At 40.3% G+C, this 15,596-nt stretch overlaps 4 protein-coding genes and 1 pseudogene across 5 annotated transcripts; 3 read left to right on the top strand and 2 right to left on the bottom strand.

Annotated features, from left to right (window-relative positions):
* Positions 1-627: 627 nt before the first annotated feature.
* Positions 628-1,179, bottom strand: LOC141821462 (gamma-glutamyl peptidase 3-like; annotated as a pseudogene).
* An 898-nt stretch (positions 1,180-2,077) lies between these two features.
* LOC141819335 (putative monogalactosyldiacylglycerol synthase 1, chloroplastic) lies at positions 2,078-7,330 on the top strand. 2 transcript variants are annotated; one of them, XM_074706667.1, is made up of 8 exons: positions 2,078-2,578; positions 2,692-2,864; positions 3,645-3,806; positions 3,901-4,042; positions 5,440-5,664; positions 6,159-6,221; positions 6,305-6,379; positions 6,968-7,330. In XM_074706667.1, the coding sequence occupies exons 1-8, from the start codon at positions 2,087-2,089 to the stop codon at positions 7,202-7,204; spliced, it is 1,569 nt and encodes a 522-aa protein (XP_074562768.1). In that variant the 5' UTR covers positions 2,078-2,086; the 3' UTR covers positions 7,205-7,330. The 2 variants fall into 2 exon arrangements, with proteins under 2 accessions (XP_074562768.1, XP_074562774.1); XM_074706673.1 differs by having other exon boundaries at positions 3,726-3,806.
* Positions 7,331-7,512: 182 nt separating this feature from the next.
* Positions 7,513-11,408, bottom strand: LOC141820631 (NADP-dependent glyceraldehyde-3-phosphate dehydrogenase). Its single transcript, XM_074707989.1, has 9 exons — positions 11,202-11,408; positions 10,029-10,222; positions 9,808-9,936; positions 9,177-9,296; positions 8,958-9,094; positions 8,716-8,871; positions 8,173-8,551; positions 7,893-8,009; positions 7,513-7,802 (listed from the first exon to the last, which is right to left on the bottom strand). Exons 1-9 carry the CDS (start codon positions 11,344-11,346, stop codon positions 7,689-7,691), a joined length of 1,491 nt encoding a protein of 496 aa, XP_074564090.1. The 5' UTR covers positions 11,347-11,408; the 3' UTR covers positions 7,513-7,688.
* An 846-nt stretch (positions 11,409-12,254) lies between these two features.
* LOC141821463 (uncharacterized) lies at positions 12,255-12,896 on the top strand. Its single transcript, XM_074708888.1, has one exon. The coding sequence runs from the start codon at positions 12,255-12,257 to the stop codon at positions 12,894-12,896; it is 642 nt and encodes a 213-aa protein (XP_074564989.1).
* Positions 12,897-14,683: 1,787 nt separating this feature from the next.
* On the top strand, positions 14,684-15,409 carry LOC141821464 (fatty-acid-binding protein 1-like). Its single transcript, XM_074708889.1, has one exon. It carries the CDS (start codon positions 14,684-14,686, stop codon positions 15,407-15,409), a length of 726 nt encoding a protein of 241 aa, XP_074564990.1.
* Positions 15,410-15,596: the final 187 nt, after the last annotated feature.

Here is a 15,596-nt window from a genome sequence, read left to right on the forward strand (position 1 = left end):
AATTTAAAATTATTTTTTCTTTCGAAATTAATCATGTGAGTGGGGTCAATAATAATTAATTAACAATGAGATTTTTAGGAAGATTTTTTGATTGTGAAAAGAATAGTACATTTTTATATATTTGATGTTCCATATTGAGAAGATTAAATAAAATTTTTTTATAGTTCTAAATAAAAGTTAGTAAAAATTTACTATTTTTTCTATAATAAAAAACTCTTTACGAAGCTTAAATTTCATTGTTAATTAATTATTAGTCTCATTAGTTAATTTTAAAAGAAAAATATATCTTTGAATGTTAACTACTGTTCTTAATATTAAGGGTTCGAATTTATTTTGTTCAGCTTTTTAATTTCACAAATCGTTTTTTTTTGGACGATGTACGAGGCTGTGGAGTAAATCCGGGTGGCCTTGAATGCCTAATACGTATTTTTTTTCTGTAAAAGTGAAATCCGCTATTTAGTGGTTTTACACAGTCGATTTCGATCATGTATGAGAAGGTAAATCAAAAAATTATAATTAGATCGATGGAAGAAAGTAGACTTCATTAAAATTAATTTTAAATATGAATCACCCATTCAATTATACCTCTATACCTCAGGACCAATGTTAGGAACGACTTGGTGGCATTCAAATATTCTCACAGTTCCAAAAACTTGGGCAGTTCTCAGCGTCGTCCGCCATGGCCACCTTCCTGATCCCAATGTCCCACCCTCCACCAGCCTTCCCCACCTGCCCACCAAGTGCTCGACACAATACCTACAAGAAAAGAAGGAAGAAGAAGAAGAAGGACAATGCACAGCATCAGCTAGGCTAGCCATGAAAAGAAAGCATCTCGTCGATCGACCAGCCCTGCGATTCCTTCGTCACTTGGTGACCGAAGCAAATTCCCAGAGGCAGAGCCTCAGGATCCTCAAATCATTGCCCTAAGCGTCATGTGGGCGGGCTTCCACTCACGGCGAATCGGCCGTCGTACTTGCGCAGGTCCTCCATGGCCGGGAAGTCTCCACCACCCTCCCTGTACGAGTCCCAGGTATCATCATCATCATGATCTCCTTCGTCCTCGAAAGCTTCGATGAATACATTCGAGTACCCATTGTACTTCTTCAGGACAGTGTCTGAGTCCTCGCAGGCCAGGCCAAGAGCAGGCAGGGCATACCTCTTTGCTCTCTCGATCGTCATTGATGCGCCAAAAGGCTCTGGTTTTGAGCTTTGGAATCCAACGGATTGGCGAAAGGCCTGAGCTTCCATTGCGCTCGAGTTATAGTTTGTGGCGATGGCCCTACGAGTATGATGAAGTAAATCGAGATATTGCAATTGATTATCGCGAAGAAAGGTATTACTTTGACTTTATCGAGATACGATTCTTATCTACTTCAATTATTATGTTTCGTCGTAACAAACTCAATTATATCCCGGAGACTAAATTCCTTTTTTCCAATTTTAAATTGTATCAAATTCTAAAATCTTCAATCCTAATGTCATAGTTTTTGAATACAAAGGTTCACGATCATATGTGAGAAGACGTTGCAATTGGCTAATACGGAAAAAGATTTATATTGACTTCGATGAAATTCAAGACATTATATTTTGTTTTATCGTAATCAACTCAACTATGTTTCAAGGGTCAGATCTTTATCCACTTCAACTGTAGTTTTATTTATCTATCAAATGGTCAATCCAACTCAGACTATGTGGATTCTACCTTGCAGAAGAAAAATGTCATATTTTTCTTTCTCAATTTTAGATTAGATTATATAAAATTCTAAAATCTTCAATTCTAATGTCATATTTTTCGAATACAAAAGGGGCACAATGAGTGTCGAGCTTTGCAACAAAAGCAAAAGGAAATTTAAGGGAGTGGGATTTAGTTTATTGGTTTAGAGAAGGAAAAATAAAATAAAATCTCCAATCGAAACCAATTAGATTTGGTAATTACCTTTTTTGGTAACTTTGATTTTATCACGTTTTTAATTTTTAGCGATAATTTCATCCTTCTTCAGTGTAAAAGCAAAACGCACGCACCGTAAATCGAATAAAATAAAGCTTGCCATGTTCCTTCCGACTCGCCGTCCCCCAATCTGCCCTCATGCCGCCGTCTGCCGTCGCTCAAGATCCCCCCAATCTCCTCCGACTCCGCCTCCTCCTCCCTCTCCCCCTGCCCCTCCACCTCGACTCGTTCCTTCCCCTGCTCCCTGACACCGACTCTTCCGCGCGCCTCAACTCCTCTTGCGCTCTCCGCCGTCCGTCCGCCGGCGCCGCGCTCTGCGCGGCCGCAGCCTCCCAGCCGCCCTCCAAGCTCCATCGACTCTGGAGCGAGTTCAACCGGTTCGTGCAGACCCACTGCGAGCGCCGCGCCGCGATTGGGCTTGCCTCGCTCGGCCTCTCGAATGAGGAGAACCGGGTCGACATTGACGACCCTGGAGTGGTGGAGGATGATGAAGATCCCTTGAAAGGGGTGGTGGAGGGCGATAAGCCGAAGAAAGTTTTGATCTTGATGAGTGACACCGGTGGCGGTCATAGGGCGTCGGCCGAGGCCATTAAGGCTGCCTTCAACGAGGAGTTCGGGGACGAGTATCAGGTAGTGGATTGTCGCATTGTTTTGTCTTCTCAGATCCTTTTCCCCCTTGTTTGTTCTGGTCATAGTAAAAGTTCGTGTATATCAGAATCATTACTTGCCTAATTCTGATGCAGGTGTTTGTGACGGATTTGTGGACAGAACACACGCCCTGGCCTTTTAACCAACTTCCTAGGAGCTATAACTTCTTGGTGAAGCATGGTGCCTTGTGGAAAATGACATACTACGGCAGCGCCCCTCGCTTGGTGCATCAACCACACTTTGCAGCAACTTCTACGTTTATAGCTAGGTGAGAGTTTTCTACGTATTTTCCCCCTGACATTTGTTTTCTTTCTTTTGAAAATGTTTTTAAAAAAAAAACAGATTTTTAACTGCCAATGCGTTTAGTGCTGAGTAGATATCATGTAGAATTGAATCTTTTCTCTGCCAGACTACATTAATAAGTAGTAATCATAATATTTTTGACAAAGTAAACATATGAACAATGAAATCCGATAGAAACAGGTATACAAGTGCTACATGGCTTGACTTGATCCTTTTTGGTTTTAAGTAATAAATAATAATACAAAATCAATGTTCACATGGGTGTGACATTAATTTAAGTTCTAAAATGCTAAAAAGTGTTGATACTACCTCAATTCTCTCCTTTTTCCACTTCAATTTAAAGTGGTTGTGTAAAGATATGCTGACAGTCAAACAAAAAAAAGGAGTGAATTTGAATCTTTGTACTGCTGTATAAATTTACTACACCATGAAGTCCTTCAGAGGTTCAATGGGATATTTGTGACTTTAATCACATGTCAAGTGTTGTTATTTGTTACACATAATGAACTTTAGATAGACTTTTGACTAAGTATATGGTACCAGGTTTTGGTTTGTTCCAGTTTTTTAAAAAGTGATCTAGTTTTCCTTAAGAGAATTAAATTTATTACCAAAAATATACTATTTATTATCAATAAAAAATTTTAATCTTTATGATTGAGTTGATATGAAAAATAGCTCAAAAATTTTCTATTGTCCTTTCCCTGTTCCTTTTCCTCTAACTTAAATACTTTTTGTTCATCCATAGAGAAGTTGCAAAAGGGCTAATGAAGTACCAACCGGATATTATTATTAGTGTACATCCATTAATGCAACATGTTCCCCTTAGAATCTTGAAGGCAAGAGGTCTCTTGAAGAGGATCATCTTTACCACTGTTGTGACAGATCTAAGCACATGCCATCCAACATGGTAAGCATTATTAATTTGCATCTGTTACTTGGTTGTTGTTGTTGTACTGCTTTTTCTTCATGATGTGATTATGTTACTTTTGTTGTGATCTTAGGTTCCATAGGCTTGTAACAAGATGCTATTGCCCTTCTTCTGAAGTGGCAAAGAGGGCATTAAAAGCAGGACTTCAGCCTTCCCAGATCAAGATCTATGGACTTCCTGTGCGCCCTTCATTTGTTAAGCCAGTGCGACCGAAGGTGCTTTCTACTAAAATCTTCATTTTCCATTTAACAATCATCCTCTTTTTAGGTTTTACATATCTATAGTTGAAGTGCAATGGAATTCATCATCAGAGGTTGCTGGCACACCTTGTATAATTTAGTAATAGAAAACAAGAGATAAAATAATTCATGTGGGACTGTTATTTTGTGAATTCTTTCAGCATTATAACTCAAGCTAGAAAATAGGTATCAATCATGCTCAACTCAGAACTCATAGACAAAGCAAGAAATTAAAAACTTTAATGGAGTAAATGTCTGTTAGTAATCACAACATCTCTTATACAATCACTCATAAAAGACTAGATTGTTGACAATGTAGATTGCAACTTGCACAATAAGAAGTGTGTTAATGATAAAAAAAATTGTCAATAAAAATTGATAATTTGTCAAACACATAAACAATTGATCAGCCATTGAAAGGAAGTTTTTTGGCAACTAATTTATTTTGTATATTCATCGCTTTAAGTCTTTTAAGTTAAAACTATTAATGATAGTATTTATTGATCCATGCATACATGTGTCATTAGTGACAAATTTTTTTGTTATTAATCAGTATTTTATAGTATCATATAATAGTGTGACCAAATTTCATGGCAAAATTTTTTTAGTCATATATATAATCATCATCCACAACTTTGTCACTGAAAATGATGACCAATGGATTGCTCCCACTTCTTTTGCTCTTGCATAGACCAACTATCTTGTCGAAGAGAGATTTATTTGTAAAATTTATAAACAGAAGAAATATTGTACAATCATTAATCTCAAATTCCTTTAAAAATAGAATGATGTATATTCATCTTCCATTGGATGAAGTTTGTCATCCAAGACAATGAGAAGGATAAATTGAATTGTTAAGATGAACTGTTGTTCCACAAGGAATAAAACAACGGCTCCATTAACAACAGATTGATCACAATAGTAATATAGAGGTATCAGATTAATAGACCTTCAGTTAGTGTAATATTGTAACTAGAGCATCTACACTATTAGAGCTACAGTATCATGTGGTAATGCTGTAGCGACAAGGGAGGCGGAAAGAAGGGTTGGCAGCAACTGTGGGACGAATAAGGTGTCCTCTTTGGATCGAGTTAGAAGTTAGAGGTTAAGGTGGACAAAGGAACTCATTGCAAGAGCTGTGTCTCACTGCTTATATATTCTATCAAAACAAGACTAGATTTAGTCCATGTGGGACTATTGTTCTAATAATCACATTGTTTATTTGTGTCTGATGGCATCAATTTGCTGCTAAAAGCCTGACCTTCCCACAATGTATGTTTATATCTTCAAAGGTATAGCTATTGGCTACCAAAAGCCTGATAATGCTTTATATATTTATTTTGAATATATTTTCTCTTTTTGATTTACACCAGGTTGAATTAAGAAAGGAGTTAGGAATGGCTGAGGATTTACCTGCTGTTCTATTGATGGGAGGAGGAGAAGGAATGGGTCCTATTGAGGCTACTGCTAGAGCTCTTGGTGATTCATTGTACAATGAAAATCTTGAAGAACCTATTGGCCAGATACTCATAATATGTGGCCGTAATAGAAAACTAGCTGATAGATTGCAGTCAATTGACTGGAAGGTTCCTGTTCAGGTACATTAATTTCTATTGCAGTGATGGTTGGAGTATACTCAGGTAATATAAATAAATTATTGACCTATGAGACTGATCTCACTCTCAATATGACTTAGAAGTAGTAGTTAATTATGTTCTTAAGTTCTTTGAAACCATCTTCAAAATATTGGATTAAGCTCAAGGTTGATCAATCAGAATCAGGGTCTTTTTGTGTTAGTTAATTGACATCATTCATTCTTTTGCTGCAGCAAACAATAGTACTCAAAGAACCACCAGAATTGTTTAATAAGCATGTTTAAGTCATAATTTTGAAAATGGAAATGTAATCTAATTTGAAAAGACAAATTATGTGGAAGAAAACTCAAATTACTTAAAATTAGTGCTTAGTATTTCGGTGCTATGTTTTTGTGCGATGCATTACTCGCATTATGTTATTTCACTTCAAAATAAGAGTTTGATAAATATAACATGTAACGTTCAAATAATATCTCTAAATCCTCTTAATTTTCTAGGTAAAAGGTTTTGTTACTAAGATGGAAGAATGCATGGGTGCATGCGACTGCATAATTACTAAGGTGAATTCTCAGCAGCATTAGTTTCTTCACCACATTCTTCTGATTCTTCCAAGGAACACCTGATCATTTTGTATATTCTATAGGCAGGACCAGGAACAATTGCAGAAGCTATGATTCGTGGACTGCCTATTATTCTGAATGGATATATCGCAGGGCAAGTAAGTTTGCTGGACCTTTTTCTATTTGCTGGCAGAAACGACTGTTTGTGCCATATTTGCTATAATGTCTCTTCTAAATGAATTATTGTCAAGTGTTTGGCAAAATGGTGCTAGAATTGTCGCATAGAGAAATGAACAACTAAATGGAAGATTTTCAATCTTGCTGGCACTCCCTATTTTCAATCATTGCATTCTGAACTTAGATTATAGGTGGGAAACTCTGTTTACCTGAGAACTTAAATTGCTTACCTTGTTTGTCAAGGTTAAAGGATTGTTTCATGAAAGCTTATAATGCGAATTCATGCTCCTATATCTTAAGAAATTCTAAGGAAATTAGTATGCTTAAAACACAAAACCTTTTTCGTATATGGTACTTGCTATCTGTAATCAGACTTTCAAACATTGGATGATAGAATTTACACATCAAGCACAGTCTCAAAAATCTTAAACTTTTGAAATGATTTGATATCAACTAATGGATTGTTTTTCCATCATTAAGATCTTTTGCATGCACTTGTTGACCTATATTTAGGTTATCTTTTGCAGACATAAGATCTTTAACTCAATTAGTCTATGTCTTGATGACAGGAAGTCGGTAATGTTCCGTATGTCGTGGCTAATGGATGTGGGAAGTTCTCAAAATCTCCCAAAGAGATAGCAAAGATAGTTGCCCAATGGTTTGGTCCAAAATCAGACGAACTCAGGGCCATGTCTCAGAATGCTTTAAAGCTAGCTCGCCCAGATGCCGTGTTCAAAATTGTTCGGGATCTACATGAGTTGATTAGAGAGAGGAGTCTTGTGAAGCAGTATTCTTGCACAGCTTGAATGAGCATTCATTCTGCAATTTTGATTCATTTCTGCAATTCCTGTCACAGATTGAATTTCTACTTGCTCGATTCAATTGTGGTTGTAGTTGAAATGGAAGGACAAAGGTTCAATCTTGATCAGTAACTTGTAAATTTGTCGACTCAAGCATTTGTTGGTCTGAGCTATAGTATCCATGAACTATGAGCAACTGTAAATTTTTTTTGCTCATGGGACATGTTTACATCTTGTCATGCTGTTCCTAAATCTTCTCATTGGTTAGCAGTGTCAAATCTTAACTAGATGATTAATTGAATTCAAACTCTGAGTTAAATGAAATCAAGAGACCACCCAACATGATCTGTTCTCATGCTTATGAACTTGAATTACAGTAACTCTAGTAGATTGTCAAACCCAAACTCGTGCAATTTAGAAATTTTAGTCTTATTGGACATTTATACTCATCCCCATCATCATGGTCAGTTATACAAATATACAAAATCCTTCAACCTATGGTGTAGGATGCAGATGGCAAGTTAATAACTGTGCTCTTGATTTTTGTCATCATATTGATGCTATTAGTTATCCCCTGTGATCCAATTCCACTGTCTTTGAGACCCTGAAACAGAGGCAAGCCCAACTTAAACACATTAACAATATGAATGATCAAGGTATATGAATTTTCATATTAGAAGCAGTGGTTTAACACCTGGAATGGGAAATGGTCAGGCCCTCGAGCTGGTGCGGAATTTATCTGAACTGTCCCTGTCTCCATGGCATCGCTGATCATGATTGCTTTGTTGATGTCTCTTGTGAAGATGCACCCCTAAAGAAAGCACTAGTTAGTCCCAATTCAGTGCAAGCTTTAATGTTAGACATCATTATGATCATATGTTATTTGCCACCAAAACACTTGAGTCAAAATTGTATATTTATGTTCTTAAAAGCTCTGTCATCTGTGACCTGCCTCGGAATGAAAAATAGCATACCTGAAGGCCAAAGTTGCTGGCATTACAATGGTGGATACCTTCCTCAACATTAGTGATCCTAATCACAGGCAGTACAGGTCCAAATGGTTCCTCCCAAGCAATTCTCATATCAGGTCGAACATGATCCAATAGCAATGGCCAGATCAGATTTCCTTCCCTGCGAAACTCCTGGCAAAATGTTGCTCCTTTCTCCTTGGCATCCATAATCAGATCCTCAATGAAATTTGCAGAAGATTCTGTTACAACTGGAGTAATGTCGCAGTTCTCCTCTGGCGGTCCAACAGTCAATTTTGCCATTTTTGCTTTGACCTTCTCGACAACAACATCAGCGATGGAATCCATGACTAGAACTACCTTAACAGCTGTGCATCTCTGACCACTGTGGTGAACAAAAGGAAGACAATTTGAATCTTGCAGAATAAAATTTCCAGCAAATGAAAACTGGAAATATGTTCCAGGTTTCCACAAGAAATAGAGATGATAATTTCAAAAGAAAAAATTAAAGTTTGATCAAAACATGGTGCATAATCTATATCCTATGACCTGTAAGAGTAACCTCCTTTCACGATGTTTGCAGCAACTAAATCAAGGTCAGCATCCTCGAGTACAATGCATGCATCCTTCCCACCCAGTTCCATCTGCAAAGGGATCATTCCAGCTTTCTTTGAAATGGCTACCCCAGTATCACCTCCAGTAAAGCTGATAATATAGAACAGCAACAAGATTTGGTAAAAGTGAAAGGGTGCCAAAGTTGACGTAGTTTATAGTGGTAACAAGATATGCACCTTATACAATTCACTCCAGGGTGCATTGTTAGGAAATCACCTATTTCAGATCCTTTGCCTGTGACAGCACTGATGAGGCCTTTGGGGAAACCAGCAAGGTGAAAACAGTGAATCATGTGAAGAGCAGCCACTGCACCCTGGTCAATAAAAGGAGGATGAGATTATCAATAGCATTTGAGCTCAGTAGTATACATGAAAATTTTGCCTAAATTTACATACCTGAGTAGGAGGCTTGAGCACAAGGGCATTACCCGCAATTAGTGCAGGTGCAATTTTAGAGACAGCTAAGTTAACAGGATAGTTGAATGGAGGAATAGCCAAAACAACACCAAGAGGAATCTAAAAAGAAAGAATTCAAAATTAGAATATTGTACTTAGCACTAGTTGAATAGATTTGTAGCTAAAGATTAATTTACAGAGGTCAGCAAATGAGCTCGTAGATTCATATCTGGTGTGATTAGATTGTTTTAATAGTTTGCATTTGTGCATTTCCACCTTTTATCTTTAAATAACTACTTGAAAAGTATGCATATAAGTAATTAAATTTCCATAATTCTTGATATGACAAATAAGTGTTCACTGCAACCCAAGGAGAAAAAATATAAATTATTTGATTTGCAGTAGCTATCAGCCACAAGCAGCTCAGGTTGCATCACACATTCACATTGAGTACATACAAGTTTTTATTTATATAACCATGCTATAATTGGAGATCTATGGGCAGAGATTCCACAGGTGCTTTACAAAGCTAATATAGGACAATTTACTTGTGTGTGCATATTGTGTCTTCTGAAGTTTAAATTGTAAGGTTTTATTTACCAAGAAAAAAGAAGAAAACAAAGATGATCACCTTAGAACTCAGGCAATACTTGGTGCGCTCATTACCAGGGAAACTGTCGGATACCAGGAATTTGCCCTCTCCGAGTATCCTAACTCCTTCCTCAGCAGTATATGATACTAAATCTCCTGACCTTACCACCTTCAAATCAGCCGGTAGAGTACATTAAACCAAGATTGAGATGCATAGAAGCAAACAGAAGAAATTAGCTAGACAGCCATGATACATTCTACCTCAGTGACTGCATCCCTTGCGGGTTTGGCAATCTCTTTGACAAGGCACTCAGCTATGGGGGTCTTGTGCTCTTTCAGGATTGCAGCTGCCTTGTGGAGGAGCTCTGCACGCTTCCAGAGTGGTGTTCTAGCCCACAGCTTTTGTGCTGCCTTTGCAGCCTCCATCACCTTGTTAACTTCCTCCTGTGTGCATGCTGTACCAAATAGCTAGCAGATCAAAAGAAAGGAAGAGGGAAGGTAAGATATTAAATGCACAAAAAATAGTTTTTCCCCCTTTTTCTCACACAAAAGATACATATAATAGGGCACTGGATTAGCAAAACATCTTAACATCGGAGAATCAATAACAAAGAACTTGCAGATGTATTAGACCTAAAGTACAAAAAGTGTTTCTACAATGATTGTCCTCCCTCTCTATCATTCTTACTTTCCCTAGTCTTCCATTTTTTTTTCTCTTCCCTTTCCCAACTTCAACTACCACGTCGAAATATCTGTGCACAAGTGGAATGAGAAGTAGGTGGATCACACTCAAGTTTGGTGTTTGACAAGCAAACTGACGAGGTACATGGAACTAGGATGAGCTCTATTGTCAACGGACTGGTGAGGAATGCAGATGAATGAATGGGATTGAGACTGAGCACCCATGAGAAATCTATCCCACTTCTCTGATTCTGCGGCACGTCGTACCAAGTTCCTCTTTCTCATGTTGGATAAGAAAATAGTCAGATAGTCAGTGAATCATTTCAAGAAAAGATGGGATGAGGAAGTGGGGCAGTGAAATGTTGTGGTAATTTCAGTCATCAAGCTCAGTGAATCTTTGATCTGATGTTTTAAGATTCTTATTGACCAAACAAAATTGTTGGTTTCCTGAGAATTCAGGAATCCCCTTGATCTTGAAAAAGAAGATGATTAATGAGATCTCAAAAAGCCGATTTGCCACGCGTCCCATTACAAGCGTGCTGATGAGCTTGGCACCTTAGTCGGAGGCAATCCCCTGAAAATGGCAGCCCCAATCCTCCCAAAAAGGCCAATTTTTTAGGGAAAGTTTAAAGTAGTCGTAAAACCTCCAATTCCAGGTAAATCTGGAGTTCTAAAACAAGCGGAAGATGACCATATTGGGGGAAAAAAAGTTGCGATCACAGGAATCCGGAGATTCCTTGAGCACAGTTTTACCTTGAACCTTGTACTGAGGCTTCCTGGTGGTGGGATTGATGATGGAGACGGACTTCCCGGAGCCCGATGTCTTCCACTCCCCGTCGGCGTAGTACTTATACACCTCCCCGTCGATGATCTCGCCGAAAACGTGAGTCCCCGCCATGATCGCTTCTCTGCCTTCGCCCGCCTACTTCTTCCACTGCAACTCAAGCTGAGACTTGCACTTCGATGAGATCACGAAGCTTCCAGAGGTGGGGAAATTTCATTTTCAACCCCAACATTTTACCTAATTAAATTTTACGGTCACCGACATGCTAAAATGACTTATATAATTTTTGGTCATTTATTAATTTATCTCCACAATTATTAACGGCTTCTCCATTGACACCCTGGAGCCAGCCCTACTCCCAGTGCTCCCAGTGCTCACAGTGCAATTCAACATTAAAAACACGTTTTAAACGAGTATCAATGGTATATATGGCACATGATATATCATAATCCAAATACATAAATAGATCGACAGCAGAGATTCGGTGCGAGTTAGGAGACAGATATCGATGCCAGTTCGAGCAACAAAAACTAAACTGCATGGAGACTTTGACAAGGAGATCGATCGATGTGGAGACATACTGAACCAGAGCAATAGATCGATCGGCCATGGCCAGTCACTCCTTCAGTTCTTCAGTCAGCCTCCATTAATGTTTGCCTGAGCTGTGGTGGTGCTTTTGGGTAAGGTGACCAGGTGAAGGAGAGTTGCCGTTCTCCTCCTCGAAGCCAGTTAAAATGTTAATTACTGCACTGTCTTAAAACTCATGCCAGTTCACAGATCGATTGTTGAATGCAAAGCAAAAAAAGATTTGGAATAATAAAAAATGATTAGGAGGAAAATCGGGAAACAGAAGTAGATTTGGGAATGAATTTAAACCAGAACGTAAATGGAAAAGTGCAAAACGAATCAAGTGCTTTAATTTTCCAAACATAAATGGAAGCATGGCATCTCGCTCCTCTTTTATTCAGCAGCAAAGAACCAGAACAGAGAGAGAGATAGAGAGCATGGAATCGATCGTAGTAATGGAGAAGAAGAAAGAGAAGCAGCAATCCGAGTTCGATGAGAAGTCATTGGAACTGAGTCTCAGCAACAAGGAGGGTATCTTGGGTGAGGAGATGGCTTCTTCTTCATCATCATCCATGGCTCGCCTGTTCGAGCTCAACCTCATCGAGTCCCTAGAATCTGCTCCGGAGCCAGCGCTCTCTGGAGCTCCACCGCTGCCGGAGGAGTCGCAATCCCGAGTGTTCTCGTGCAACTACTGCCAGCGGCAATTCTACAGTTCGCAAGCACTCGGAGGACACCAAAACGCTCACAAACGTGAGCGGTCCCTCTCAAAAACTGGCGGCGGAAGCAGCGGCGTCAGCCATTTCTCACCTGGCACGGCAGCCCTGCAGCTGCACGGGCCGCTGGGGATTCAAGCGCATTCGATGATCCATAAGTCTCTGTACGATGCGTCTCTGAGTGCACTGAATGAGCACCATGGCTGGCGCCGGCCCGGGATGGGCATCGGACAGCAGCCTGGAGCTGCGAGGTTGGACGCCAGCATGAGACCCCCAGCAGGGGTCGCAGCGAAGTTCGATGAACCCGAGGCGGCAATCGCCAGCGGCAATCGATGGGCCGGCGCCGATGAAGCTAACGAAGTGGACTTGACTCTGAAACTCTAGTTCAACAGAGATATCTGCATCATTGTCTTCTTCATTTTCTCTCCTTGTCACAGATCTTCTACGCAATGGCTAACTTCTTGGAAAGATTTCTCTTTGTAATTATGTTATTTTCAGTATCATTTCAAGAACATTATTCAAGAACAGGAAATGAAATAGAAAACTAGCATGAACTGAGGCAACAATTAAGGGAAATTGGAATCCTTCACACAGTAAATTGCGAAGATAATATATGCAATAAAGGGGAACGATCATAGTTGTGTTGAACTCCACCAGACCAGCTTATTAAAGAATTTCGGCATGTGATGCAAATGCATTATTGTCAAGTACATAAAGAGCCATTAAGACTAGAGTAAATTCTCAGGAAGTTAACAAGAACGTTGTTGGCTCACGTGCAGAAATTGTTCAAATTTGTAGGTCAGTTATGAATGGAACAATCAGGTTTGGGCAATAGCAATTACTGACCAAAAATTTACGCAGGAAATCTTGCCTTTCCATGAGCATGTATAGTTCAAGACATGAAGATTAATATTTAAATTAAAAAGTAATATATATATATCCCGATCTCTTTGTCGTCGCCTCTCCCTCTCGTCGCTCTCCGTCTCGACGAACGCAAGAGATCAATTCTATGCGCAATTTTGGAGGTTTAAGTTAGGATTTTCGTCGTGGAATTGCTTGCCACGCTGGCGAAAAATCTCGATCACGTCAGAGTTGCGCACAATCATGTAAATTTGATCATGTAGAAGATCAATTTTATATATATATATACACGAAAATGATATTCTGCGCGATAAATTCCTGCACGACACCGCATCCATGTTTGAATTGAAGCTGAGATACTCAAGCAAGTTCTTCCCTTCTGAATCAGATAGATTCATATCTGAAAGAGGCTGACAATAAGTTCTTTCAAAATTAACTATTTGTTTCTCTGTTAGAGGTGTTGTAGAAATGTCTGCGATCGAGTAAATAGCTCTACGAACGAATGGCTCGGATCGAATTGGAAAATGGAAAAATTTGTACAAGTTTTACCTTTCGTCACCACTTTGTGGACCCACCGCCACTGCCGCCGCCCTCGCCGCGCCATCCACCCACCCTCGACCGTCGATCAAATCGCGATCGACGCGCAACTTGTCGATGCTTCGTCCGACGTCGGATTCCGATCGGATGGTGGCCGGAATCCGGTGTAATTTGGTTGGAAACAGCCGCCCCCCACTGCACAGCCACTGGTCCTTCCTTGACTGGTCTCCAACCACGATTCGGTCGGAATCCGGCCCGATCACCGTCGACAGTGACCGCACCACGGCAATGGCATGATCAAGCCGAATTGCGGTCGGAGATCGACCTAGGAAGGACCAACGTGCGACGCCGACCCTTCCTCGGTCGATCTCCGCCGCAATTAGGTCGGAATCTAGCTCGATCGCCGTCGACAGTGGTCGCGCAGTAGAGAGCAGCTATTTCCGACTAAATTACGTCGAATTCTGACCATTATCCGGTTGAAATCCGACGCCGAAAGAAGCACCAGCGAGCTGCGCGTCGATCGCGCCCGAGGGAGAAGCCGGTGGTGACCGTGCGCAGGAATTTATCGCACATGATATCAGTTATATATATATATATATAAAAGAACTCCTTTTCGTATTTTTTTTTCTAAAAGACAATGATACCAATATGCAAACTTCATCGATGGATCTTATATTTCTTCCCATGGCACGTATTCCAAGCTTTAACTTTCCCGTCTTCCGCTCCAACTTCCCCACGTTAATTTGGCTTCCTTGCTCCTCCGGCCGTCGGCTATGGGCTCTCTCCGTTTCCCCTTCCCATTTCCTCCGCCGCAGAAGCCGCCTAATGGAATTTCCTTCCGCCGCGTCGCGGTGGCCGTCACCGCTGTAGCGGCCGTCGCCGCTGGAGCAGGCCTAACCCTCTCCGCCTCCCTCAAGCCAAGCGCGTCCGCCCTCCGCAAGCCTTGCGACGAACACAACGACGACGCTTCCCATCTCTGGGCCGCCTCTGTCTCCCTCGACGGAGGCCCCACTCGGACGGCGATGTATGTCGATCCGAGGAGCAAAGTCGAGTTCCCGATGGTTATCGACGGCGAGAAGCGGCTCCTGAGCGTCGGAACGCGGCTCCGGAGGCCTACTTTTCACTTCGGTATGTCTACTTTACTATTCTTCAAGCAAACAATTAATCAGAGCACAGAGTTCAGCGTTGATCCTGCACTACTTGCAGGTGTTTATGCTGACGGTGGCGATGTTAAACGATTGAGCAAGAAATACGGTGCCTTTTCAGATTCTGAACTGAAAGCAAGTCAAGATTTCATTGCGGATGTACTCGATCAGGATCTACGCATCACGATTAGATTTCAGAAATATCAAAATAGTCTGAACATGAAATTTCTCCGGGAAGAATTTCAGAGATTCGTGGGGAGCAGCCTCCGGAAGTTTAGTGGATCCAACAACAAAGAATTACTGAAAAGGTACGAGCTCATCTCCAAGTGCATAACATTCTCTTTGATAACCTGAAAGACACAGCAAATATCACCAAAACCGTTTAACATTTGAGGTTAAATTTGTTTATCCCTTTCTTTAAACTCATGCACTTGGCGTACGTAATTTATTCTTTTCACTGTTCTTGACCTTTCGCTAGTTTCCTTCTATTAATTAAATGCGATTCAATCAATCGTCCCTCACTTTCACAGGCTTACTTCTT

Source organism: Curcuma longa, chromosome 2 (assembly GCF_044706935.1).
Source record: "Curcuma longa cultivar G26 ecotype Majalengka, Jawa Barat chromosome 2, ITB_CL_G26_1.1, whole genome shotgun sequence".
In the NCBI taxonomy this organism is placed as follows: Eukaryota; Viridiplantae; Streptophyta; class Magnoliopsida; order Zingiberales; family Zingiberaceae; genus Curcuma; species Curcuma longa.